The sequence below is a fragment of the Physcomitrium patens genome, chromosome 8 (genome assembly GCF_059467195.1).
Source record: "Physcomitrium patens ecotype Gransden chromosome 8, ASM5946719v1, whole genome shotgun sequence".
Taxonomy (NCBI): domain Eukaryota; kingdom Viridiplantae; phylum Streptophyta; class Bryopsida; order Funariales; family Funariaceae; genus Physcomitrium; species Physcomitrium patens.
Genome location: NC_143417.1, coordinates 1,127,387 through 1,154,314, shown reverse-complemented (window position 1 = coordinate 1,154,314; position 26,928 = coordinate 1,127,387). Strand labels below are relative to the sequence as shown.

Genomic DNA, 26,928 nt, shown 5'->3' with positions numbered 1-26,928 from the left:
AAATTCAAATTGTACCAAAAGACTAGTATAAGATTGCATTTGTAATAAATTAGGAGGTGTTTGTATGGATAGTCATGCCTTTTGAGCTAAAGAATGCACCACCAACATACTAGTGGGCAATAATCAAGGCTTTTTACAATTTCATCAATGAATTCATGAAACTATTTTTCAATGATTTTAGGATTTATAGTGATGTGATTACTTATTTAGCCAAACTACAATTGTATTTTGAAAAAATGTCAAGAGTATGGCATAAGCCTAAACTTAAAAAAATATTCTTTATTGGTATATTTGGATATCATACTTGGCCATGTAGTATTCAAAGATGGTAGGTTTTTAGATCCAAAAATAATAGATTTCATTAAATAATATGTCAAGATAAAAATAAAAATAAAAATCAAAAGATGTCCATATATTTAATATGTTTGTCTAATTTATTTGGTGCTATATTAAATTCTATGCTTATATTATGGAATCATCACAAAGTTTATCATGATAAAAGAAGAATTCAAGTGCTCAGCCAAATATAAAGCAACCTAGGAAGAGATTAAAGAACAATACCAAAATTCTTCAATTTTGATTTCTCCTAGGTGGGACCTAAAATTCCATTTGCATATTAATGCTTCTAACATAGTAGTGGATATAATATTAATATAAAATTTGACAAAAATATGTGATCAACCAATTTTCTATACTTCTAAACTATTGAAGTCAACCAAAAGGAATTCTAAAGCTAATAAATAAGAGGCTTTTGCAATGGTATATGCATTAAATAAATATATGTATTATTTTCTAGGCAATAAATTTATTTTTTATATAAATCACATGGCTTTGGTTTACCTCATTAATAAATCCTAAATGTGTGACTATATTGATACGTGATTGCTACTATTATAGTAGTACAACTTTATAATGGTTCACAAACCTGAGTAGAATAATGGAGTGATAGATGCATTGTCTTGAATGTCTAATGGCAAGCAAACAATAGTTGTTGAAGATTAGATAAAATAAGTTTTCTTTTCTTTTGCATAGAACTTGAGTGATCGACTAACATCACAAATTATCTAAAAATAAGTATTTATCAATCCAACATATTAAAAAAAGATCAATAGAGGTTAATCTCAAAATTATTGCCACATATCCTATAAAATGTAATATTGTATAAAAGTGGCCAAGACTTAGTTCTTTGGCAAGTATTAGATCCAAATCAGGCTAAAATAATGATGAAGGAGATATACAATAGAATAAATAGTGGTCATTTTTTATAAGACATTACCACCAAAAAATTATTGAATACAAGATATTGATGGCATGCTCTATAGAAGAATGTGTCAAAGTATTATTGAGCATGTAATTGATGCTAAAGAATTGAAGATATGACTAACACTGGCCTAGATATTTATATAGTCTATTGATAGAGCCATTCATAAAATGAGGTTTAAATATTTTTGATCATATTAAAACAATGGCTTTATAAATAGATAATTGTTATATATTAGTAGGCACAAACTATACTATCAAGTGAATAGAGGCTTAAATATTAATGACAAATTTGGCAGCAATAATGGTTAAGTTTTTGTATGAATAAGTACTCACTACATTTAGGTGTTCTTTGATACTAATTAATGATCAAGGCTTATATTTTTTGAATAAAGCAATAAAATACTTGATTGATTATTTTATATTTTAGTATATGACATCTATAATAGTCAATCTAGAAGATAATATGATGGACATACATATTTATTCTAATAATTACTTAGATAATATGAATAGATAGAAATAGGTAAAAATAGATAAATTTGATAATATCTTGTAAAAATACTTTTTAGAAGCTTCATAGAAATGGTATTGGAATAAGAGTATTTGCTTTAGAAAAATATAGGATTCATGATTGCAACTAAATATGGTCAAATAATATCTTTCATTCAAATAAACTCTATTACTTCATATTCTTGGTAATATGTGAGAGTTGTCATCTCTTCTTCACTAAATTATGCACCATAGCTCCATAGTTCATTAGATTTGAGCATGTAATGATTCTTTGGAAAGCTACTCAATCCATAGATACACATATTAAATTTTACTTCTTAAAATTATTTATAACATATTTTATGAATAAAGCTAATAATTATAATAACAAGAGGTAGTTGACTTCTTTTTATCCAAAAATTCACTCTATCTTTATACTAACTTTTTTCTAAGAAAGTGAGAGCTTTTTGAAAAGCTAAAAAAAAAAAAAAAAAAAAAAAAATCACTCTTTAAAATCTTCAATCAAAATACTAAGAAAACTAGGAGAAAACCATGAAAGAAAACTCTAAAGAAGATTCTAAAGAGTAATTAGCTTTATTTTTTATTCTAAAATATAGTCCATCTTTATGCTAATTCTTCTCAAAGCAAGTAAGAGCTTTTTAAAAAGCTAAAAAAGAGAGAAACCATTCTTTAAAATCTTTAAATAAAATATCAAAAAATACTATGAAAAAATTGCCAAAGAAAACACTAAAGAAGATCCTTAAGAATAGCTAGCTCTCTCTTTTATTCATGAAGGTACTCCATCTTCATAATAATTCTTCTCAAAGAAAATATAAGCCTTTTGAAAAGCTAACAAAGACAAGAACAACTTTTCAAAATTTTCAAAAAAGAAATACTAAAATTACTTTGAGAAAACCTGGAAAGAATGGTAGGCTATATCTAAGGGGAGAAAGCCTAAGAGAGAGGGGTCTATAATTTAATATAAGCCCATGTCACTCCACCTCAGCCCATGTCACTCTACTTCAGTGCATGTGTCTTTATCTTAGTACCATACCACTCCATCTCAGGTCCATACCAACCTATCTTGACTTATTTTTGGAGATAAATTATCAATATCTATAACTATTATTTTATTTTATTTTATTTTTATCATTTTAGTTTTTTAATTTCTTTATTATAAATAATATTTTATAATAGTTTATTTTATTTTAATATATTATATCTCTTCCAAGTACAATATCCATCCCTTCAAAATTTGCACATCTTTTGATATGTGCCAATATAAGTATCTTCTTTTTTTCATCTTCTTCAAATGCCTTTACATCTTCTAATTGGTCCAGATCTAGGTTCTCAAAATTTGTAAGATCATTTGGATTAAATCTATTATTTCTCTTTTCAAATGCCTTTATCTATTTTTTAGCAATAAGTATGTTTAGCCTTGTGCTATCTAAATTCCAAAGATAATAGGTGATATTATTATATATTGACACCACTACATATGGAATAAACCATCTTTGAACAAACTTTCTAAGAGTGCCATATTGATGCTCCAAACTACTATCAAATACTAACATCTAATCTCCAAGTTTAATTGTTTTGAATCTCAAATGGTGAATTTGGTCAAACCTTTTTTTATTGCTTAACTTCACAACTTTTAGTTTCTCCAATGAAATTTCTTCATCTTTATGCAATCTATTTAGTTGTTGACAATGGTAGTGGCTTCCACATGGAAGATCCAATTGTCAATGCTATCACCGACACGAGCCGCTACTTAAGCTTTACATTACACATGTTGAGCAATATGCTACCGCTCATAAAACTTCCCCTAAATCTTACTATGGTTCTTAGAGATCCTACATTGACTGCAATACTTGATCCAAATGACGAGTGTTGGTAGAAGCCTTAAATCTAGTCTCTCAAATTACAAATCAGACAAATTTGACACTACTGCTACTACTCTCTTAGTTCCAAAGCTCTACATAGATTTACACCAATATGATTTTGGTCCTTAATGCAACACCGTAGCTAGAATCTAGAGCTTGAGAGCTAGCTGCGCCACCTTGAAATCCCGCTATACAGTGACCGCTCAGCTAGCGAGAAAAAAAAAAAAAAAAAAAAAACTAATTAGATGATAATTATGAATATCACAAATCAATACACTTCTATTGGGTACCACTCAATAAAATGGAAGGAATATCTTAACTACACATACAAAATATAACTAAAAAAAGACACAAGGATGAAGTTTGGGGCATTCACCAAAATTCAAACAAAAATCAAAAAACAAGAGGCATGGATTTGGGTGGTCTGATCCCTATCAACGAAAGGCTGCCACTATTTCTAGGCAATCTTTGGCCCTCTTCATAATCTTCTCATCTCTTTTGCTATAATTTTTTACTTTTATTTTTATTTTTTAATTTTCTTTTTTCTTTTTTCTTTTTTCTTTTCTTTTTTTATTTTTAAAATTTTTTCTTTTTTTATTATATATTTTTATTATATTTTTTTATTATTTTATTTTCTTCTAATTTATAATTTTCTTTATTTATTTTTCTATTATATATATAATTATTAATAATTAAAGGTTTTTTTTAATTAATTTAAACTAATTTTTTTTTAGCTTCTTATTTTAATTAAGACTTCATGATAACAAGAAATACTTTTATTAGACTATTATCTAATATTAGATAACTTAAAGAAAAATTATTCATTTTTAAAATTTGTTTCAATAAATTCTATCTCAGGTTGCATATCTGCTATTAGCAATCTTTTTTTTATTTACTTAAGAATTCTTCCACTAATTCACAAAAATTATAATTTAAAGCATAATAAGTATCTTTTTTATACTTAATATCTAAATGAGTCATTTCAATTATTCATAGGCATTCAATTCATGAAGCCATAAAAGCTTCGACATCTTTATACAGACCCTTCTATCAATATCATTCCTTGTTTTTATGATAGGTAGTCTAAATTCCTCTGTAGCCTGTCCAAAATGTATCATAAAATTTCTTGAAAACTTGATTCTTTTTCTTTGTATCATCCACCACTCTCAATGATATTTCATCCTTCTTCTTTAGCCTCTTTCTCAAGGAACTATCTCTTAAAATATAGCCATAAGACTAATGTCTGATGTCTTTGAAAGCCTTGTTTGATTAATTTTCTTGTCTCATCATCATTTTCAAATAGATGCCAATATCTCTCAACTTACTTCTATAAAGATCTTCTTTAAAATAATGATCTTTATTACATATGTTTCTCCTATTAATAACTAACATATAGCTATACTCTTCATCTTCATCATCTTCACCAATCTCTTCTACTTCCTTCTCTTCTTTATAAATATATTTAACTTTAGATGGTATATCTACCACAATATTCTTTTTACTAAAAATATATATCAATATAAGATTGAGTAATCTAATATAGGCTATCTACTTCAGTATGACAATATCAGGAGTAGAACAATTGGCAATCATATTTAACAATGATAAACAATCAATTTTAAATACCACATTGGCTTCAATTAAGTATTTATTTATTTATTTATTTTTGCTTTTATAGCTATAAATGCTTCCAAAAGCTTTTTTTTTATTTGTAGATATGTTCTTTGTCTATTTATAAGAATTCTTGTCCCAAACTTGTTGGCAAATCATGTCCTTTTTATATAATATTGATGAATAGTCTTGCCAATAGCAATTAGACTTGTATCAACAATAACAAAAATTGGTCTATTATAATCATAGTTAACTTGTCTTAAGATTGGTAGTGACTTCAAAATCTCTTGTAGACCCTCCATAGGTAGCTCTTGCTTTTGATTCTATTTGAAATTAGTCCACTTTTCAATAAATTATAATAACTTTGCTATGTAAGCAAAGTGAGAAATCTAAATTTGATAGAAGACACAAGCTCCCAAAAATCTTCTTACTTCAGTGATGCTACTACATACTTTCATCCTAGTAATAGCGTCAACCTTCTCAAGGTTAAATTTTCTATCATACCTCCTACATAAGTGTCCAACTACTACAATTTCATCTACTCCAAACTTGAACTTATTAATGGAGAGGCTTAGATTATCACAAATATATACATGTAAGCCAATAATTACATGTATAAATAGGTAGAAGTAAGTAAAAGTAGGTAAAGGTAAGTTATTTTTATAATATTTATTATAGAAGCTTCTTAGAAGCTTTATAGATATTGCTTTGACTTTATAGGTGTCTTTAATTGACTTTTTGGATTAGAAACGTGGTCAACAAGTTGACCATGTGCCACACATATTGTTAGCTTAAAGACCAAGCTAACTATGTGGCCCATATGTAGAGAAACTTACCTTGTAGGTCAAGGCATGTATCATACAAAGTCAACACATATTCGAGGTCCTATAGAATATTGCCACGTAGCCCTTAGTTACATAATATATATATAGAGAAGAGTGAAGCCTTCTTCTTTCTTGTCAATTCTTTTCTTGCTTTCAGTCTAGTTTCAAGGATCTCTAGTTTTCTTGGTTTTTGTAATAGTCATTCTAGTTTCTTTTTTAATATACATATCAAGTTATTTCTATTTTGTCCTCTTTCTTTGAGAGAAGTTTCATATATTTATTTATTTTTATCAAGTTCTTGTCTTTAATATAGATTCACTTTGTTAAGCTTTTTTAAAATCTCATCTATATCTTCAATGTGATCCTTCACAAATCTTTTACATCTATTAGCATCCAATGTTAAGTCTTTAACCTCCTCTCTACAACCTTTGATAGGTATATCATTCACAAAAAAAATAATCTTCTCAAGCACAATTCCCTCAAGATTTGATTTATGGTACTTTGCATATGAACCACTAAGTTTTTGTGTACTTTGAAGCTAAGTGTACACCTTCATAAGTTTGAATGGAGTCTTCATAGTTGTCAAATTTCTACTTTTTGATGCATATTGAAACTAATCATAATTAGAATAAAGATCTTTAATAGAATAGATGGCATGTCTTACAAAAGCTTGAGCAACCTCATCAACAATCAATTCTAATCCTTTATTTTTTATTGTCATCTTGTTGGTTGATTGCATGTCTTGGATGAATCTCAAAGATTACAAACTTCTTTGGCACTATGAACCATTAATTGGAATATAGAGCAATTAATGGTTTAAGTATCATCATATATATCTTTTCTTGCAATAGATTTATCAATTTAGGGAGCAAAGCTTTTAGCACAAGAATTGGCTTCAAATCCAAGGCTACATATAGAATAATGAAAACGACCATTGAAACAACAACCTTTTGATTAACACAACCAATCTTATATAATAAAGAGGTAAAAATCTTACTATGTTTGGAAATCATTCTTTAAAATATTTTCTTTTCAAGTTTTTTTAAGAACTCACCTCTTTTAATCTTTAGCATGGCTAATGTTTCTCCTATGAAATTGTATCCAATCTTTCTTATTTCATGCAATCCAAAGTCTTCTTCAACTTTTTTAATAAGATCTTCATAGTCCAATGACAATTGTATTGCCATTAGCTTTACCTTCTTTTCTACAATCTTATACTTGATATTTATCATTGCTTCAATTTCTAAGTTGTAACTTCCAACCAACCTTAGTTCAAAAGTTATTTTTAATATCTCTTCATATAAATTTCTTGAGTGAATCTCTATCATTACATCACTAGATACAATAACCTCCTCTTATAAAGTCTTCAAAATTTATAATATATTATTTGAAAATCCTTTTTCTTCAACAACTTAAAAAATAAATTCATTATTCAAAATTTAATTCATTATACATAATTTAATCTTCTTAATTAATCTTCTATGCTTATAATTTAAATCTTCAACCTTTTGAAAACTTACAAACACTTCTTTTATTAAATTCCATATCCTATGCCTATTCTTTTATATATAAGGACATACAATAGTAGATGATTTGTTTTATACCTACAGTACCTCATACTCCATGTGTGTAATCTAGAAAATCAAAAAATCATCATGTTCATAGTTCATAAAAGTTCTTCTAAGTTGATTTCTATACTTTTCATGATTTAGCATTATTATGAGAAATTGCATTGACCTCTTATCATCATGGCTATGCACCCTAACATAGTATGAATCCTCATCCAATACATTAATTTCCATTCTTGTTATAGTGATATATGGCTGTCCCAAAATCATTCAATTAATTCTTTGATTTTACACAAAGAAATTTTGTTCTACTTCCATTTCATCAATTTTAATGTCTATTGCTAGACATGTTCTATAAAAGTTACTTTTTTGTTGTTGACAGCTCATAACATCCATCTATGGTTGGAATCAATTGGCTATTTGTCTTTTTTATAAACCTTTTTGGATAAGATATTGATCTTCGAATCATAATCCAATAATACTAAGATTGGTTCTTTAAGACCTCTAATCTTTACACATATCTTTGTAGTAGCTCTTGTCTAAAACGAATGAATATAGGTTGTCAAAGCTTCAAATTATTCCTCCATAGTTGGTAGTTCTATATTGTGATACTTTGGCCTCTATTACAATCTCTTCTTTTTGATTCTTGCTACTATTCATTTTTATCTTGATGTTTGCCAATCCATCAAATAAAAACATTTGCAACACTTCATCTTCTATCTCATTTTATAAAACTTCATCTATAACTTCAACTTTTATATTTTGAGTCTTATCAAAAATGATTCCATATTTTTCACTTTGGTCATCATTGCCTACATTATTACATATCAAGACAAATACTTATCCAATCACTTCTTCATCTTATTTAGTCATCAAAGTATCTATTGTCCTTGCCATTACTATTTTAGCTATAATTTGCCTCTTTTTCTTGATCACATCTATGATGAATTCATCAAAATCTTTCTTAGCAATATCAAGAGTTTTTTCCAAAGTAAACTCAATCTCGACATTCAAAATCCTCTCTTCTAAAATGCCCTATATTTGAATTGAAGATTCAATATTAGATTGAAGTTTATAGGATAGATCTTTATTCTTTTCCTTGATATTATCTTCTTTCTCTTTGTCCTTGGTATTGCTCATCTTCTCCTGTCACTTTTCTTTTAGAAGTAGAATACCAGTTCTTGCATGCAAAAAAAAAGCCATGCTTCTTACCTTATGTTGCTTGCTAGTCTACCTCTTGGAACAGTCTTTCTACCGCTTAAGGATTTTTTTTTATTAATTGGGTCTTCTACCTCTTCTTCTTTATCAATTTTGTCTCTCTTGACTTCCACTAATGTATCATAGAGTTCTTTCTCACCATACTCATTTATCAATAGGCTTCAATAGAAGTTGCGTCAACTAGATCATTTCATCTAGTTAGTCTTCTAATAACTTGTGTTCTTCTTACGATCACTTCTTTAAATATATATATATATATATATATATATATATAGGTTTTCATCTTGTTGTTCTCAACTTCTATGGTAAAAGTCTCTATCTTCTTATTATATAAAGAGTTGCTTCTTTCTAACCTATCTTCCATCAATTTCTTAAAGCCAAAAGTTGATCTGTTGTAGCATCTCTAATTGTGCCTTCTTTGAAGATAATAATACCGGTAGTCCTAAAGTGGCTCTTAATAAAAGCACCAAAATATCAAGATAAGAATATTCTCTTTATAAAAACACAAGATTTATAGCTCAAATAAGATATGGTCAAATAGTACTTTTCATTCAAATGAATTCTATTACTCTATATTCTTAATAATATGTGAGAGTTGTCATCCCTTCTTCACTCAATTAAGTGCGTTAGCTCAATATATCATTAGATTTGAATATATAATGACTTTTTAGAAAGCAACTTAATTTATTTATATAGATAAATTATATTTTATATTGTAAATTTTTTATAACATATTTTGTAAACAAATAAATCTAATTATTATATTAACATAAGCAGTTGATTTTTTTTAATCTAAAAACTCATTCTATCTTCATACTAATTCTTTTTAGAATAAGTGAGAGCTTTTTAAAAAGTTGATAGAGAAAGAAACAACTATTTAAAATCTCCAAATAAAATACTAAATAATATTATAAAAAAACTATAGAAAAAAATCCTAAAAAAGATTCTAAAGAATGGCTAGTTTTTTCATTACTCATAAATACACTCCGTCTTTAAAATAACTCTTCTTAAAGCGAATGAGAGTTTTTTGAAAAGCTAACTAAGACTAGAACTATTCTTCTAAATCTCCAAATAAAATAATAAAAATACTTTGAAAAAACCTCCAAAGAATAGCTAGCTGTATCTAAGGGGAGAAAACACAAGTAAAGAAGAAGGAAAAAGAGGTCCAGAAGTCAACACAAGCCCATGTGACTCTACTTCATCCCATGTCTCTTTACCTTAGTACCATATTAGTCCATTTCAATTCCATACCAACATATCTTGACTTATCTTTAGAGATAAACTATCAATATCTATATCGTTTATTTTTTTATTTTTTATTTTATTTTTTTCTATTTTTTTATTATGATATTTTATCTTATGTTTATATATTATATTACTTTCCAATATGATAGCAGTTTCATCTTTATACATGTTTATAGGTATTTGCTAGGTTGAATACTTGGCCAACGAGTTAGCCATGTATTATATGTATTAATAGCTTATGGTACAAGTTAACTATATGACCCACATATAGAAAACTTGTCTTACAAGTTAAGACACATATTTCACAAATTGAATACATGTCAGAGGTTTTGTAGAATGTCACAACGTAGCTCTTAGTTAAATAATATGTATAGAGATAATAGTAAAACCTTCTTCACTTTTATAAATTCTTTTCTTGTTTCTAGTCTTGTTTCAAGGATCTTTAATTTATTAGTCTTCTTGCAATAGCCATTCAAGTTTCTATTTGAATATACATATTCATTTATCTTTATTTTATTATTTTTCTTTGAAAAAAGTTTCATTTATTTATTTGTCTTCTAAGTTCTTATCTTTGAGAAGTAACAAGTAAGTAAGATCAATTGACAAAGTTATTGGCCAATTACTAAGTAAAGTAGTCAAAAAAGAAAAAAAAATAATTGGAATTATCACTTCTATATAATATGATTCATATCAAAAAACTTACAAAGTGAGTATTGATTATACTCCTTTTCAGCTCGTATATAAATTGCATCCATTGATGTTCATAGAATATATCATTTTGATTAGGCAAAGAAAAGGGGAGAATTGACTATACACGGACTTGGATCTTAATAACCAAAGTGGATGACTTTGAGCAAAAAGATAGTATAAAAAATGAAGCCAAAGAGGTAGCAGGGACCAAAGAATGAAATAAATTACTATGGAGTAACAAAAAATATAAAAACAAAAAGATTTCTATATTAGTGACTATATATTATGGTATCCAAAAGAGCTTAAGGAATACATTAATAAATTTAAAAGTAGATGGTTTGGACTATATAGAATTGAGTATTCATTGTTAAATAATAAAAATTAAATATTGATTGCTAAATAAACAAAGAGTAGAAATTTTAGAAGTTAGTACTTTAGATGCCCGTTAGAGACTAGTTAAGCATCTATTAGCTACCTCCAATAGGAAAATATTGAATATGATTATTACCTTTAAGAAAAATAAAGAAAAGCAATCTTGGTACTTGATTTGATTTGTCAAAGCTTATCCATTATTTGTTTATTAGATGGATGACAAACAAGAAAAAAAAGATCCTATAGAGCAATTAAACAACCTCAAATTCTTATTTCAATTGTTGCAATAATTGGTGGCTAAAAATTATTCATAAGATAGATCTATCAAATCAATAATAATTTGTATTTTTTTGGAAGTTTTTAAAGTTTTTAAATTTTCTTGTAATATTTTTATTTATTTATAAAAACCTCCAAATCATTCCAAAATATCTAAAAGCAAGGATGTGAACTAAAAGAACGATAATGTTAACTAAAGATTCATCAAACTGAGTAACAAGAATGAAGATTACATTAAATGAAGGTAGGATGGATGAAGAATGTACTATAAAAAGATAAGATAGATGAAGAATGTGCTATATAAAGATAAGATGGATGAAAACTAAATTGATGAAGATTGGATGAAAATTATAAAAGATGGAAATCTAGTTAAAAGAGATTGAAAGGTTTGCTAAGATTGTTTGGAAGATGGTCTTTTAGAAGCCAAACGAAAGAAGCTAGGTGTAGTTGATTCTAAAAGAAAATATTATAAAATATATGAAGAATTTATAAATAATAAAAAAATCCATACTTAAAAGAATTATAAATAGTTGATGTAATATGTTTACAAAGAGATGATCCATGGAATTTGAGTGTGTATTAGATTTGTCATTTATATATATTAATACTAAAAAATAGCAATATAGTCAATCCAATTGCCGATCTAGGATTTTTAGAAATCTAGTAGTTGAAATAGAAGACAAAGCCTAAGACATTATTCTAATTTTTTTGAAAGGAAGAAAAGAAATCTAATTTTTATCTACTTTCACAAATAGGAGGAAAACCACACTTTGATACAAATGAGATGGAAAGGAAAAGATGTTAGGTACTTGAAAAAAGAAGGCCAAAATTAGGATCAAAATGATTATAAAAGATTCTAAATTTAGATTTTAATTATATATATAAATTTAGTAATTAAATATATAAAATATAATACAATATAATATGTTTTCATATTTGTAATTTCAAATAATTATTTAATTTGATTTTTAAAACTATCTAAGTTTTACTTTCAATGGGATTCTCAATTAAAAAAAAGTGGTATAAATATTAAATTTTAACTAAAAAAAAATTAGTATGGTAAAATATATATATATATATATATATATATATATATCACTCATATTACTTCTATACACTTTCATATTCCCAATACTTTGTTCTATTTCATATTTCATGTCGATTTTCTGTTCATTTTCTTTTTGCCAACAACTTCCAGATTACATTTGAATGAAAGGAGCACGATTAAATTGTACTATATTATTTCTCAATATAGTTGGAATTATTTAATACATGACTAGTTTTCAATTTCAGTGACCATATACATTTCACCTCATGTATATGTAAAAATCAATAGCGTCATGCAGAATTGAAGGCACTATTGCGACAGTTCATGAAGGTATTCACAATTTCCCACTTAGAATCAAGTAGGGCTAGAATTCATTTTCCAAAATGAACACATTGTTCTACATTCAATCACAGCTCCCAAATAATCGAAGAGTTGCATGTTGCAGGCATCAAATTATTGTATATATTTACATGTTAGTAGTGATGGAAGTGGTTAAGTTTTATGATGAATTTCATTGTGCTAGTGTGAAGAATCTGCAAAATGAACTATTTCAGTATGTAAACTATGTCAACCTTTTGTCTAGATTTTGCTGGGCCTCTGACTCCGACTAGTCGAGGTTCGGACTGTCCTAGGTCCACCTGCTGAGTTTGAGGGTTTAGTGTAAGATAGCAGTGTTAGACTCGTGTTTTTCACGACTTGAATGTGAATGGATAACAGCAGGAATACAACAACAATCCTACACAGAATAGTTTAATAGTGTAGTAAAATGAAACAGTCAAAAAACAAGAGAACTAAGGCACAGCCTCGTGAGCTTGATGAGATCAGATCCATAACTTTCTGCACTGATCTAGGTAGGTAAGTAAATACATCTGTCCAACATGGAATTGACTTCCATCTGTTGTAGTGGACCGGAAGGTGGATAAATACATCTGTCCAACATGGAATTGACTTCCATCTGTTGTAATGGACAAAATGGGCATGTACTTGATTCGATCCAGAATAATGGACCAAGTGGGCATGTGTTCGATCTTCAACATTAGATTCGTAATTGGATGCTTCGATGGCGCACATGCCTCGGGATACTGATAAACTCAGTCGGTGCGTTGAATAGACATGTAGCTGCTGTGATTTGAACTTTGGGACTGGGCTTCGATCGACATACATGAATTTAAATGTGAAACTAATTGTAGATGTGCAGTGTAAGCACTGTCATGAAGTGATTGAATTTAATTGCATGTGAAAGAGATGATAGCACGTTGAATGCTATAATCGTCACAAAGTAGGCAACTGATGCGCGTGCGTGAAGCAGCGCACTGATGCATAAAAAGATTTCTCAAACTTTCAAGAATTTACAATTGACATGCAGAAGCGTTTGCTTGTGGGAGACATCCTCGATGTGGAGAAAGTGAAGCATCGATCTGTCCTATTTAGTTTGTACCGTAGGTCGACACGATTTTGGAGTGTTCATTTGGGGTATCTTTAGAAAGTTTAGTCCAATTTTTTTTTGTGTTCCAAAGTTTGGTAAGCACAAGTTTATTAATGGTATTGAATGACAAGAACACACATGTAAAGTGTGCATGAAACGCGAATCTATATGTTAAATCTGTGTTAAAATGGATTTGTTTTTGGTCAAGATCTACTTCACAAAAACAAGCAGGTTAGAGTTCATATATATATATATATATATACATATATTTATTTATTGATATTCAACCCAAACAAATCAGATTCATCCAAAATTTGGCTAGAATTCCAATTGGCATTTTATTATTTTAAGTTCCAAAGATTTTTTTTGAATCTATAGACAACTCTCTTATCTAATATTTATGATTATTGTTGAACAAGGATGATAATATTGTACAAAAACTAGATCCTAGTTTTTGCACAATAATGGTTTTCAAAGGAGTTTTAATATCATTCTTTAGAATGATTAATCCTATAGTAAAATATGCTTACAAGTATAGTTCCATAATTTAGCAACATATGAACAATTCTACACCAAAAATCTTAGGTCAAATTGCTCACTTTACAACATTAATAATAGCCTTCTTTTATTTGCGTGGAGAGGTAAAACAAGAAAAAAAGACTGTAAGATTCATCTCTTAGTCTAAATTACAAGGTTGCTTGAATTAAGAATTTTAGATTTTATTAGAATATATTCTTACATTTATATGCATGTGTTAATAAATATTTATTTGTGAATTTCTTGGATTACGTAGATGGTAAGACAAGGCCAACCTATCGACTTATGGATGGTTCTAGCTGAGCAAAGCATTCCCCAGATCTCAGCATATTGACCACCAGCAATTCAACAAGGCTAATTTAAAATATTGCACGTGCCGGAGTTCAAAGATGCTGCGTTGAGGTATTCCTAGTTCTTATCAACAAGCCTGTTGTACATTGCAACGAGGTGAATCTCATGACGACCAATGCTTGCCGACAGGACTTAAAAAATATTATAATATGTAATCGGGTTGAATGGAGAGAAAAATAATACACCAAAATCGGTCTGATACATGAAGGGAAAACTCACTCGTCAACCTAAAACTCTATAATATAGAAGCATGCGTTTGCATCCAGAGCCTTGGATTCTCCAAAGTTGGACAGTGGATGCTATTTTCAAACCAATGGCGCAGGTAACTAACATTGAGGGAAACTGAATAAGAGTGGCAAATGACCGCACCTGACGATCGCATCTCCATTCTCTTCCTGCATTGCTGTGTGTAAGGTTTCTGCTGCGGTTTGTGCCTTCACACCCGTTGCTGATGTTTTCCCCCGCTCAACTGCAGCTTCTTCTGTGATCTCCTTCCGGTCCCTCATCTGCGCTTAATTTGAGTGGTAGCATCGTATTGCATTCCGGCCGGGTTGAGTACGAGAGACGTTCTACCAACAATGGTGGGCGGGGAGTTATTCATAGCTGGAGCTATCGGTGTCTTAGGTCACAAAGTGCGCATTGAACGAGAAGGCGACGAGAAATTAGCCAAGGAAGATTACGAACATATGCCGCTGCGGTCTGTGATGTCGATGCTGGTGCACTGCACCTACTTTCGGGACTTGAATATCCTGACAACTGCCGGGGCTTGGGTCATGGACTACACGAACGATCGAGCTAAGAAATACGGGAAGGAGCATTGGGAACCGTATCGGTGCCATGCAACCGAGTCGGTCCTCAAAGAATTGGGTCTGGCGTTCTTCCTCCGTAAGCCCTCACATTGCAATCCCGTAGCCCCAGATTTGGCAATCGTGCTGCGGGGTACTATACCCACTTTAATATGGGACATATTGGCGGATTTGAAGATTGCCGTGGAGACCCTGAACAAATCCGCTCGAGTTCTTGATACCGTGGAAATCATTTTGGAGGTGGTGAAGGACTTCCGAAACCAGAACCCAAATGGGAAAATCTGCATCGCCGGGCACTCGCTCGGGGCAGCGATTGCTCTCATTGTCGGCGGGCTTTTGCATTCTGCTCACGACATCAAGATCGACACACATCTGTTTAACCCTCCTTTGATGACGGTGGTGGATGTTATCAATGGAAAGGCTATACCCAAACCAAAAGCTCCAGAAAATGTCGAAGGAGATGATCTTGTTCCAGCACTGGAAGTGAAGTTCTCGCAGTTGAAAGACCTGTTGGTTAGGAACAAATCAGCGCTGCATAACGAATGGGAACAGTTCAAGAAGTTGCAGAACTGGGTTCCTCACTTTTACCTCAACCCTGGAGATGCAATCTGCTACCAGTACATCAAGTTCTACAGGCAAGGGAGGTGTGTAGAAAACCCCACAGACCTCATCTCCCCGCAAGCCGTCCTCAGTGGCCTCTTCACCCCAAACGCAAAATACTTCAATGATGCAGTGCCTTCAGCGGATGTTTACGTCAGTACCTGGAAACAAGAGAAGCGTAGACTTGCGCATAGTCTTCGACAGTGGCATAAGTACACCCCTGAACATATCAAGCTTGAGTTTCGAAGGGCTCGCCTGCTTTGCCACAGTCGTAGATAAAAATAAATAATTAAATAAAAATAGACTAGAGTGTGTTGAGATCCGCAGATATGTAAGTGATTCAAAGCAAGAATATTGAATTTCATTGTGGCATGCTACAAGAAAATCTCTATTAAGCAATTTTGCATTGAATCTGACTAAACATGCAACTACTTAGTATGAGTATGCAGTTATACATGAAATTAAATTGTTGATTATGAATTCTTAATTTATTCTATATTATCATAAAAAGCTTAAGTGTTTATATTTTATGGTTATTTTTAGTAATTATATTATTAAAAAATTAGCAATTACGTAATTAATTAAATAGAAATAAAAAATTAATATGTAATAATTTGAAATTTAATTAATTAATTATATTTTATTATTAGATTTATTATTTAGATTATTATCAGCTTATTAATTAGCATTTGATTAATTAATCTCTATTATATTTAATATTTCCTAATATATTTACTTTTGATTGATTATTTATTCATTGATTATGATTTATTTTTATTTTTATTTCGTATTTTGTATTTATATTTTTTTTCAATTTTTATTTATTCAGGAATTTCATCCAACTTTTAAATATTTAGATGATCTAGTGTACTAAGGTAGTAGACCACCCTTAACTTGAATTTTTGTAAAAACCGCTTTAATCCTGCATGTAAGGATCCTTGACTTATACAAAAATTGTCTTTCAAAAAATTTATTTATTTAATTTGAACTTAGAAATTATAATATTTAGAAATTAAGTAAACTAAAAAAAAATACTTAAATAAAATATTAATTAATGAGAAAAGTTGATTGTAAGAGAAGTAAGAAGAGGTAGAAAAAGAAAGAATAAAAAGAGTGACAATAATCACAAGACTAGAATGAAAATTTTGAATAGGGCAATTTTAAGTCCTCTATCCAAGATCCACATATTTTGCGCATTTATTCCTACCAATTTTGATAGCCAAGTATTTGTTGGAAATTAAATTTTGCTCACACCGACAACAGACATGGTCTGCCACCCACCCTCTCATCCACACCCCTGCAATTAAATGCGACTTTGTTGCAGAGAGAGAGGTAGAAACGAGTCGAGGAGCATGAGATGTTTTGGTCATTACCATGAGCTCTGTGCATATGTGGAATTGAGCCGTCCATCGGCTCGTAATGCAGCCACAATTTTGAACGAAAAAGAACAGGAACTATTCACTCCACTGGTCCTGAGATCTAGTCTTGTTCAAGCTCTCGATGGGTGCGAAGTATCGACCCTGCTACAATCCAACATCGGGGACGCAGGCTGACGGTCTGGAGATCAGGAATCTGCATTTGCTTTATAGGTGACCGTGCTCCTAGGGAGTCGGCGTTTGTTTTCACGGAAGGGCACTGTCCTACATTGGACAAATTAAATTTTATTCCGGGTTTCACGTAGGTCCATGGTGAGCACAGGTGGGCTCTTCGAGTGCGCTGCTTTGAAAGGCATGTTCAAAGATGTGGTGCTTGTGGTTGCATGGAAAGAAACCGTTTGTCACTGGTATTTCCTCTTTGAAATCTCCATCCGTCCCTTCCTCTCTTCCGCCTACATCGCGTTGCCGTCAAGCTCTTGGACCTCCATGAAGCACATGTACTCTTTGTGGGTCTGGAGCAATGCCAGAAATAAATACGTCACTTTGTCAACCAGGTTCACTCCATTCGCCTGACTAGTCGGTGCCAGCGTCCGGCCAGTTGCAGCCTTGTCTGTACCGAGGCGCACAAACTGAGAGAGTTTATTGAAGTTCAGCTAGAATAAAGCGTCGGTGCCCTCTGACACTTCACATCATATAGTTACCAATCGAACAAGTCTCTGAAGTTTCAGTGACTAAGTTTGGTGCTTCCTCTTCTTCCACTATTCGTATCGATTTGGTTCACCTTTCGGCATGTTGTGGCCTGCTCGAAGCTCACTACTGTGACCAGCCACGTCTTCGTCCTGAGCGTTGGGAGTTAGAGATCTTCAGTAAAGCTTGCTAACCTACAAATCGGGGGGGGGGGGGGGGGGGGGGGGGGCACAATATTAAGGTGGATATTCACTGGACGTACCGGGAGTTCACGTTGGAGGCCGGTGAAGATGAACTCAAGGTCGTTATCAACTCAGACGACTGCGTTGATTTCGAGAGCATCGACGTGAGCGAAATCGATGGTAGATTAGAGGTTCAGAGGGTGCCTCGCAAGAAGTTCGATGATAGTACGTATGCGCTGCCTTCCAGGTGACATACAACGTTCATCAGCTGGCTTAGGTTGGTGTGGGGTTAGTGGATGCAATAGGTAGAACAACTGGAATTTTTTTGTCTCTAATTTTTGAGACCAGCAACATTGTCATTAGCGCTGCTACTCACTATTATAAGTTCATATTCGCAGTCGATGAAGTCAATTCAAGGTTTTGCGATGGCCTGAACTAATGAGACTTGTGTCAGCTGATCAGGTTGAGAACTAGAAGTCACTTGATCAGCTGACACTAGTTCTCATCCTGCTAATTTAGTGAGCGTTCCATAGGATACGCTTGTGAGATTTTAACGTCCCAACAATTAGATTTTAATTCACCCCAATTTCGAATGAGACGTTCCAATGTCATTGCTTCGCATTGAACTGTAGCCTGTCCCGTCTTGTTTTGAAGGAGGCGCAAATGCTATTTATGATGATGTAAACGGGGAGTGCTGATTTTATTTGAACAGCATTAAAAGCATGTAGAGAAACTGTTGCGAACGAAAATAAACAGCTGGGGAACTGTATTTGTGCAATCTCGTGGAGACACTAAAAACATAACAGACGAAGAACACAAGAAGTGTACGCAGAATGTTGAGAATGTATCCCAGTAATATCATGAAAAATGAATGATCCTCTCCGTCAGCAGAGTACATCGTCGCTAGACTATATAGCGCTACTTTTCTGATTGGCTATTCAAATTTGACTAGTCTGATTCAGCGCGGCCTGAACGGACAGCTTGCCCAGATGCGAAGAAACTTCTTGCCGTTAGGGCACAACGTCAGCAGAACTAGTGTCAGCTGATCAAGTCGACCAAGATTGAACAACTCTTGAGACACCGCCCACAACAGCATACTGAGGAACGTTAACGAGAGACGACCGTCGCGGCAGCAAGAATCCCTTGCAATAGCTAAACCTTGTGGAGACGGAGGACCAAAACCAAAATTTGAAATTTTGTAGCAAGAAGTGGCTTTTTAAAACCGTCGGCAAGCATGTCCTAAGTGGAGAGATAGCGAACAGTGATCAAACCTTTCTGGACTTGCTCCTTGACAGAACGTCATTGGATGTCGATACGTTAAGTGAGCGTATGATGCTCTGGATTCAATGTGAGCGAAATGGCAGGCTGATTATCACTGTAAAGCACTACTTTCTAAACAGCAGGCGATCTATAGCACAATTGCTGAAGTAAAGTCCGTAATCAAAGTGGGTCCATGCATGTAATAGAATACGCAACGTATTCTTCCTCTGTCGATGAAGTCGCCGTGAGAGTTTGTTTTCTCGATTTTCAAGAACCTGTCCCATGGATAGTTTGAGGAGATACCCGCTAGTCGATTTCTTGTCCTGATGGTGATCCGCAAAGATTGCATCAAATTAATCGTGGAAATCACGGGAATAAATTTCTAGACTTGGTGGCGCCTGGCGGTGATAGCAGAGACCGAAATTTATGGTGCCTACTAGATATGCAAACACATTGCGGATACCTCTCTAATGCTCTACGGAAGGATTGTGACAATGTTGACTAAGGCGAGAACATCTTTCAGCTAAATCTGGACGTGTCTAAACAGAAAGCCACATCAAGGAGCCAAGCATAACTTGATAGAAAGTGTTCTTCTGCCGTTGCTTGAGTAGAACTAACAGGTGCAGGAGTAGTAGATGCCGCCTGTTATTTTATAGGTAGAACGTTTTCCAAATAAAACGTCTTGAGAATCTTGAACGCGTACTTTGATTGATCTACTGTCATCGAGTACGAGGCCCAATATTGTTGAATGTGCAGGCCCTGGTGCTCCTGTAACTCTCCCGTGTCTCAAATCTCACATATAGACAGTAGTAAGTCGCGCATTTGATTGATGCCAGCATTAGTAGCAGAGACAGAAATCATGTTGTCAATCCGAAGCACCATTAGTTACTATTTGTATGTAGTCGAAAGAAAGGATCCGAAAGTAACGGAGGAAAACCATTTTTGGCAAGAAAAGTGGTGATGTCTTCATACTACAGTCTAGGCGACTGATTGAGACCATAGAGAGCGCGCAAGAGTAAGAAAACTAGAAGTTGGCTCCAAGAGTCATACTTTTCATACTCGATTGGAGGACGCGCATAAAATGGCGTAGGATTGTTGAGAAGAGCATGTAAAAACGCTGGAACAATATCCCAGCAGTGAGCTTCAAGACCATTTGTTTAAAATTATTGCCATGAGAAAACGGAAAACCTCGGGCCTAACAACAAAGGCAAAAGTTTCTTGGCAGTCTTCTCCTGGTCTCTGCTTATCACCTCGTGCAACAAATTAAGCTTTATAGATGCAAGATTGCTTGCGGTGACAAGCAAACTCCGGGTGGCAACGGCGTTAGACGACCAACACGTGGTTTGCGGAAATGATTGAGTTCAAGCTGCTCAGCTTCACGCCACTTATGAGCATCACTGCGAGCCAGTGTCTCCTTGTGGATGTGTGGATCCTCCAATACGGCTGGAGAATGCAGGACGGAAGAGAAACAGTAGAGAAGACGAGTCAATGTGTGATTAAACACATACTAGGCAGCCATGTTAAGCGTGTCACACCTTGGCGGCGGAACATCTTTGTCAGTGCGTGGAGAATGGCGAAGGAGAACCTCATGTGCAGCGTCCAAATCCTGACTAAGTTCTTCAGGTAATAGGTGACCTAAAGGAGGAAAAATGATCAGTGTCTCATGCTCGTCATCTCGTGCCTGTGCTATTGATGACAATCAAAGCAATTTGCGTTCTGTATTCGCCGACATGGATGATGAAGGTACAGCATCAACTGCTTGTTATTCCATTTTATCTGTTGGTGCAAACTTACACACAGTTCTATGAAAAGAAGAAAATATATATATATATATATATACATATACATGATTATATTACTTAACGTTATATTAACATATTATATGTTTAGTTCAATCTTGCTTTTTTAAAGGTTTAAGTTATTTATATATTAGTCTATTCTTGAAGACTAAGCTCTGAGATCTTGATGCAAACCATAAAGTGCTTTTTTCAATCCTCGGACCTTTCCTCTTTTTTTAAAAGATTAAAATTTTTGAGGTATTTGCATAATACTTTTTCTTTAACAAATACAGTTTTTACGTCTTTTAACTTTGATTTGCTAGTAAAACTAACACAATTCTAATTGTTGACCAAAAAACCACAAGAACAATTGTATCATAAAAATTAATTCTTAGCTTCAATTCAAGTTCTTCTGCTACGACTCTAGTCTTTAATTTTTGTATATATCTTAATGAATCTTTTTTGATTTGATATACCTAATTGGTTGTTATAGCATCCTTTCATAATAGCAAGTCTGTGTACTTACAAGTCTTATTCTTGTTAAATAAATCTATATCTTAATGCATAACTTTGATCCAACTTTTTTACTTACTAGCTTCAATAAAAACTCATTCGCTTACTATTGTCTATCTTAACTCAATATGAATAAAATTTCTTAAACCTTATTTAAAAAAATCTATGTCTTTTAGAGTATTTATGATTTGTTGGATGTTGATTAATTATCTCAAATTTAAGTCTCTCTTTTTATACTTAAAGTTATTCTTTTTATTTTTGACTTTTAATAATTTATAGATGAAGTAATTACCTAGACTTTTTTTTGATTAGATTTTTTTGTTGTTTAAGTGTCAAGAACAAGAACTCGATGAAAAGCAATTCACACATGTGAGCCTTCACTGAAAGAAAGGTAACAAAATATAAATAAACAAGTATGTATATTGAAAGAGAAACTGGAATGGCTATTGCCAAAGACTAAAAAACATGAAGACTCTTGAAACTAGATTGGAAGCAAGAAAGGAGTTGACAAGAGTGAAGAAGGCTTCACTCTTGTCTCTATATATACTATCTAACTAGAAGCTACATGGTGACGTTTTATAGGATCTTCAATATGTATTGACTTTGTAGGACACATGCCTTGACTTACAAGGCAAGTTTTTCTACGTGTAGGCCACATAATTAGCTTGGTCTTCAAGCTAATAACATGTGTGGGACATGGCCAAAGTATTGACCACATTTCTAATCCAAAAAGTCAATTAAAGACACCTCTGAAGCCAAAGCAGTGTCTATGAGGCTTCTAAGAAGCTTCCATATCAAATATCATAGAATTAACTTACTTTTATCTACTTTTATTTATTTCTACTTATTTATAAATATAATTACTAGTTACATGAGTATGTCCATGACATTATCCCTCTTCTAGGGATGAGTTCCATGAGGAGCGGTCATCATATGTTGAGGAAATTTATGATGCGACGAATTGTATTTGCCACATACTCTGATCTTTGTTCTCTTCGAAGATGATTGATAGGGCATCTCAACCATCGATAATGTCCCATACTAGGGCAGAAAGACCACCCAGTTATTTGATCATTGTTGAGGCCTTCATAACTTCCTTCGAATAGAACATTTGAAACACCATCAGGAGTTGTTTCTACCTCTAGTAAAATCACCAAACATCGGGAGTCCCTTCCCAAGTCATGATACCAAATGCATTGTATCTCGCCATCTATTCAAGGAAGAACATGTCGTTCTTGAAGATCTTCATCTCGATTGCGTCGTCTTGAAGGTTGTGACAATCATAATGTCTCCTCTGGCAAGTCAGCAAATGAAGGCTCTTCTGTCGAATCTGTTGGTTGTTGGTTCTCCATCTCTTGAGTGTCACAACTACAAAGAAACTACAAACAAGGATTGAAAGTAGAATGTTATCTTGCCTAGATGTTGTTTCTTTTATAAGGAAGATTTTCATCTTGATTTTGATGGATGTCGTCGATGAAAAGCCTCCGTCGCCTTTGTTGCATTTGTAAGATTCTTTATTGGCTCCTATGTGCGTTCACTAATATCATATCCGCGCCAATGGACAAGATATTCTAATTTATTTTGATGCCGCCTTGAATCTAAGACTTCTTCTATTTCAAACTCTTCATTATTGTCCACTTCTACAGGAGGAGGTAGAGCTTGTCGTCTTCTTGGTATGTCCACTATCTTGTATAATTCAAGAAGAGACACGTGGAATATTGGATGGATTTTCATTAACTCTGGTAGATCTAAACGATATGCAACTGGATTGATTTGTGCAGAAATAGAAAATGGTGCAAGCCTTCGATAGTCCAACTTGTCACAAGGACGAGTGGCCTTGATATTGTGACAAAATAGCCATACCTTATCACCCAAGTGGAATGGTGGTTGTTCCTTTCGATAGACATCTGCATTGATATTTTGTTGTTCTTGAGCTTCTTTTAATTGTGCCTTCATCATTGTATGTAGCTCTGACAAATGAATCGCCAAATCTTTCGTAGCGAGATTATCAACTTTTGAAAAGTCAAAAGTATCAAGTCGTGGATGATAACCATGATTAGCAAAGAAAGGTGTTTATTTTGTAGAAGAATGTATTGTATTATTGTAAGCAAATTCTACCAATGGCAAAAGAGTTGTCCAATCATCTTGTTGGTAGTTAATGGTACATCTTAAATATTGCTCCAAAACTTTATTAGCACGCTCCGTTTGTCTATCAATTTGGGGATGGAATGCCAAAGATAGTTTTATATCTACTTTTAAAATCTTGAAAAGAGTACGCCAAAATCTTGATACAAATTGAGTTCTCCTATTTGATATAATATCCTTGGATAATCCATAATAGCGATAGATATTGTCAAGAAAGAGATCAGCTGTTTTTTCACCTGTGATAGATTTTGTACATGATACAAAATGTGCCATCTTGATAAAACGATCTACTATCACGAATATAGAGTCATAAGAACCTGAGATTGGAAGATCCGTGATGAAGTCCATAGAAATAGAAGACCATGATTGTTCTGAAATGGATAATGGCTGAAGAAGTCCAAAAGATTTATGACGAGGAGTTTTTCATCTTGAGCAAACATCACATGATTGTACAAAATCTTTGACTGCCTTCCACATTTGAGGCCACCAAAAATCCCTAGATATCAGCTCCAAAGTCTTATTGTATCCAAAATATCATACTGTTGGGAAGTCGTGACGAGCTTGAAGAATACGTAAATATGCTTTTTCTTTTGGAACATATAGGTGTCCTTCGAAATAAAGAAGGTTATTCTTGAACTCGAATTTAGAGGGATCATGATATTTAGAAGAATTATTCTTGATATCATGAACAAAAAGATCTGAAGACATACTTAACTGGACTTGCTTGAGAAAAGTTAAATCAACAGTCAATGTTGATTTTATTGTTCGAAGATGAAATTGCTCTGGCTTCAAGAGAACCATTTTTTGTTGTTCAAGAGCTCCTTATTTTGGTGCAAGATAAGTACGTCTAGACAAGGCATCAGACAAACCTTATTGTTTTTCTGGCCAATAAGTGATGATGAACTCGAATCTTGATAAAGACATACCCTAACGAGCTTGACGATGATTTAATATGTGTGCTGATATGAAATATTCCAGGTTCTTGTGATCTGTATACACAGTGATTGGACTAGAAGCGCCTTATAGATAAAGATGCCATTCTTGAAAAGAATCTACAATTGCAAGAAGTTCTTTGTCATGGATTTCATAATTGATTTTTGTTGCTGAAAATTTTCTTAAATGAAAGACTACTGCATGAAGTTTTTTATCTATTCCAATTTGTGATTAAACCGCACCCAGAGCAAAGTCTGATGCATCTGTTTCCATAAAGAATGCTTTAGAAAAATCAACACAATACAAGATTGGTGCAGAAACAAATGCTGTCTTCAAAGATTCAAAAGCAACTTTCGCTTCTTGATTCCATTGGAGTTTGTCTTTACAAGTCAAACGTGTAAGTGGAGCTGCAACTCGAGAGAAGTCTTTGATGAAGATCCGATAGTAGTTGGCAAATCCCAAAAAGTATTAGACATCTCTTACCGTTTTTGGGATCTTTTAATCTATAATAGTTTGAACTTTCTTAGGATCTATCATAAGTCCATCATTTGAAATGATGTAACATAAGAAATCGACTTAAGTAGTGTAGAATACACACTTTTCTATCTTGGCATAGAGTCTTGCATCTCTTAATTTTTGTAACACACGACAAACATGAAGTTCATGTTCTTCTAGATTCTTAGAATAGATCAAGATGTCGTCTAGATAACAGACCACAAAATCGTCCAAAAACTCTCAAAAAACATCATTCATTAGATGTTGAAAAGCTGCTGGTGCATTTGTAAGTCCAAAAGATATGACGTTGTATTCAAAATATCCATGCCTAGTTTGAAATGTAGTCTTCTATTCATCTCCTTCTTTGATGCATACTAGATTGTATATTCTCCGAAGATCTATTTTTGTATAGATCTTAGCTTGATTCAGTTGATCAAGAAGTCTAGATATTAAAGGTAGTGGATACCTATTCTTGATGGTAATCTTGTTGAGTCCTCAATAATCAACACACATCTGCAATGATCCATCTTTTTTCTTCACAAATAGAATTGGAGCTCCTGCCGGAGATTTAGAATGGCATATGAAATTCTTGGCTAGTTTTTCTTCAATATACTCCTTGAGTTCAGTCAACTCATTTTGTGATAAACTGTAGATTGGTCCGAATGGCAGTTGTGCTCCTTCTTGAAGGTCAATTGAGCAATCATAGGGATGATGTTTCGGGAGTGTATCCGCATTTTTTTTTTTTTGAATACATCTTGAAATTCTTGATATTGGCTTGGAATGCCATTTGAAGTCTTTTCACTGGTAAAAACAGGTGTGGCATAAATAATATATGGTGATTCTTTCATAGCAGCATACAAGAAAGCTTTTGCACCTATAAATATGGGTTTAATTGAACTAGACTTATGACTCTCTACTTGATTAACTACACTGTTAGTTATACTTTTAGAGAAAGTAAGAGTTCAGAAAATCCAATCTATTTGAGGGTTGTATTTTTCTAACCACGATAAACCTAAAATGACTAGATTAGAGGGAGATCTAATGATATTAAATACTACAAAACTATTATGACCATTGATTATTACTTCTATAAGAAGGGTTTTGTGAGTAATATCTCCAGAAGACAATGGACGACCATCTATGACTTCTACATGAACAGGTTTAGTTTTCTTTACTAAAGATATGCTATGTCTTTTAGTAAATTCTTCATCTAAAAAATACGCTGAGGCTCCTGAATCTAACAAGGCAGAGACTTTGTAATATTTAGGTCCTAAAATAACATTTAATGTAAAACAAGGAGAGGGCTCTGAGGAGAGAATAAGACCTTTACTAGATGTTGTGCAAGGTTTTAG

At 32.7% G+C, this 26,928-nt stretch overlaps 1 protein-coding gene across 1 annotated transcript; it reads left to right on the top strand.

Annotated features, from left to right (window-relative positions):
• The first annotated feature begins 15,379 nt into the window (after nucleotides 1-15,379).
• On the top strand, nucleotides 15,380-16,486 carry LOC112285662 (GDSL esterase/lipase At4g10955). Its single transcript, XM_024526647.2, has one exon. It carries the CDS (start codon nucleotides 15,380-15,382, stop codon nucleotides 16,484-16,486), a length of 1,107 nt encoding a protein of 368 aa, XP_024382415.1.
• The last annotated feature ends 10,442 nt before the right edge of the window (nucleotides 16,487-26,928 follow it).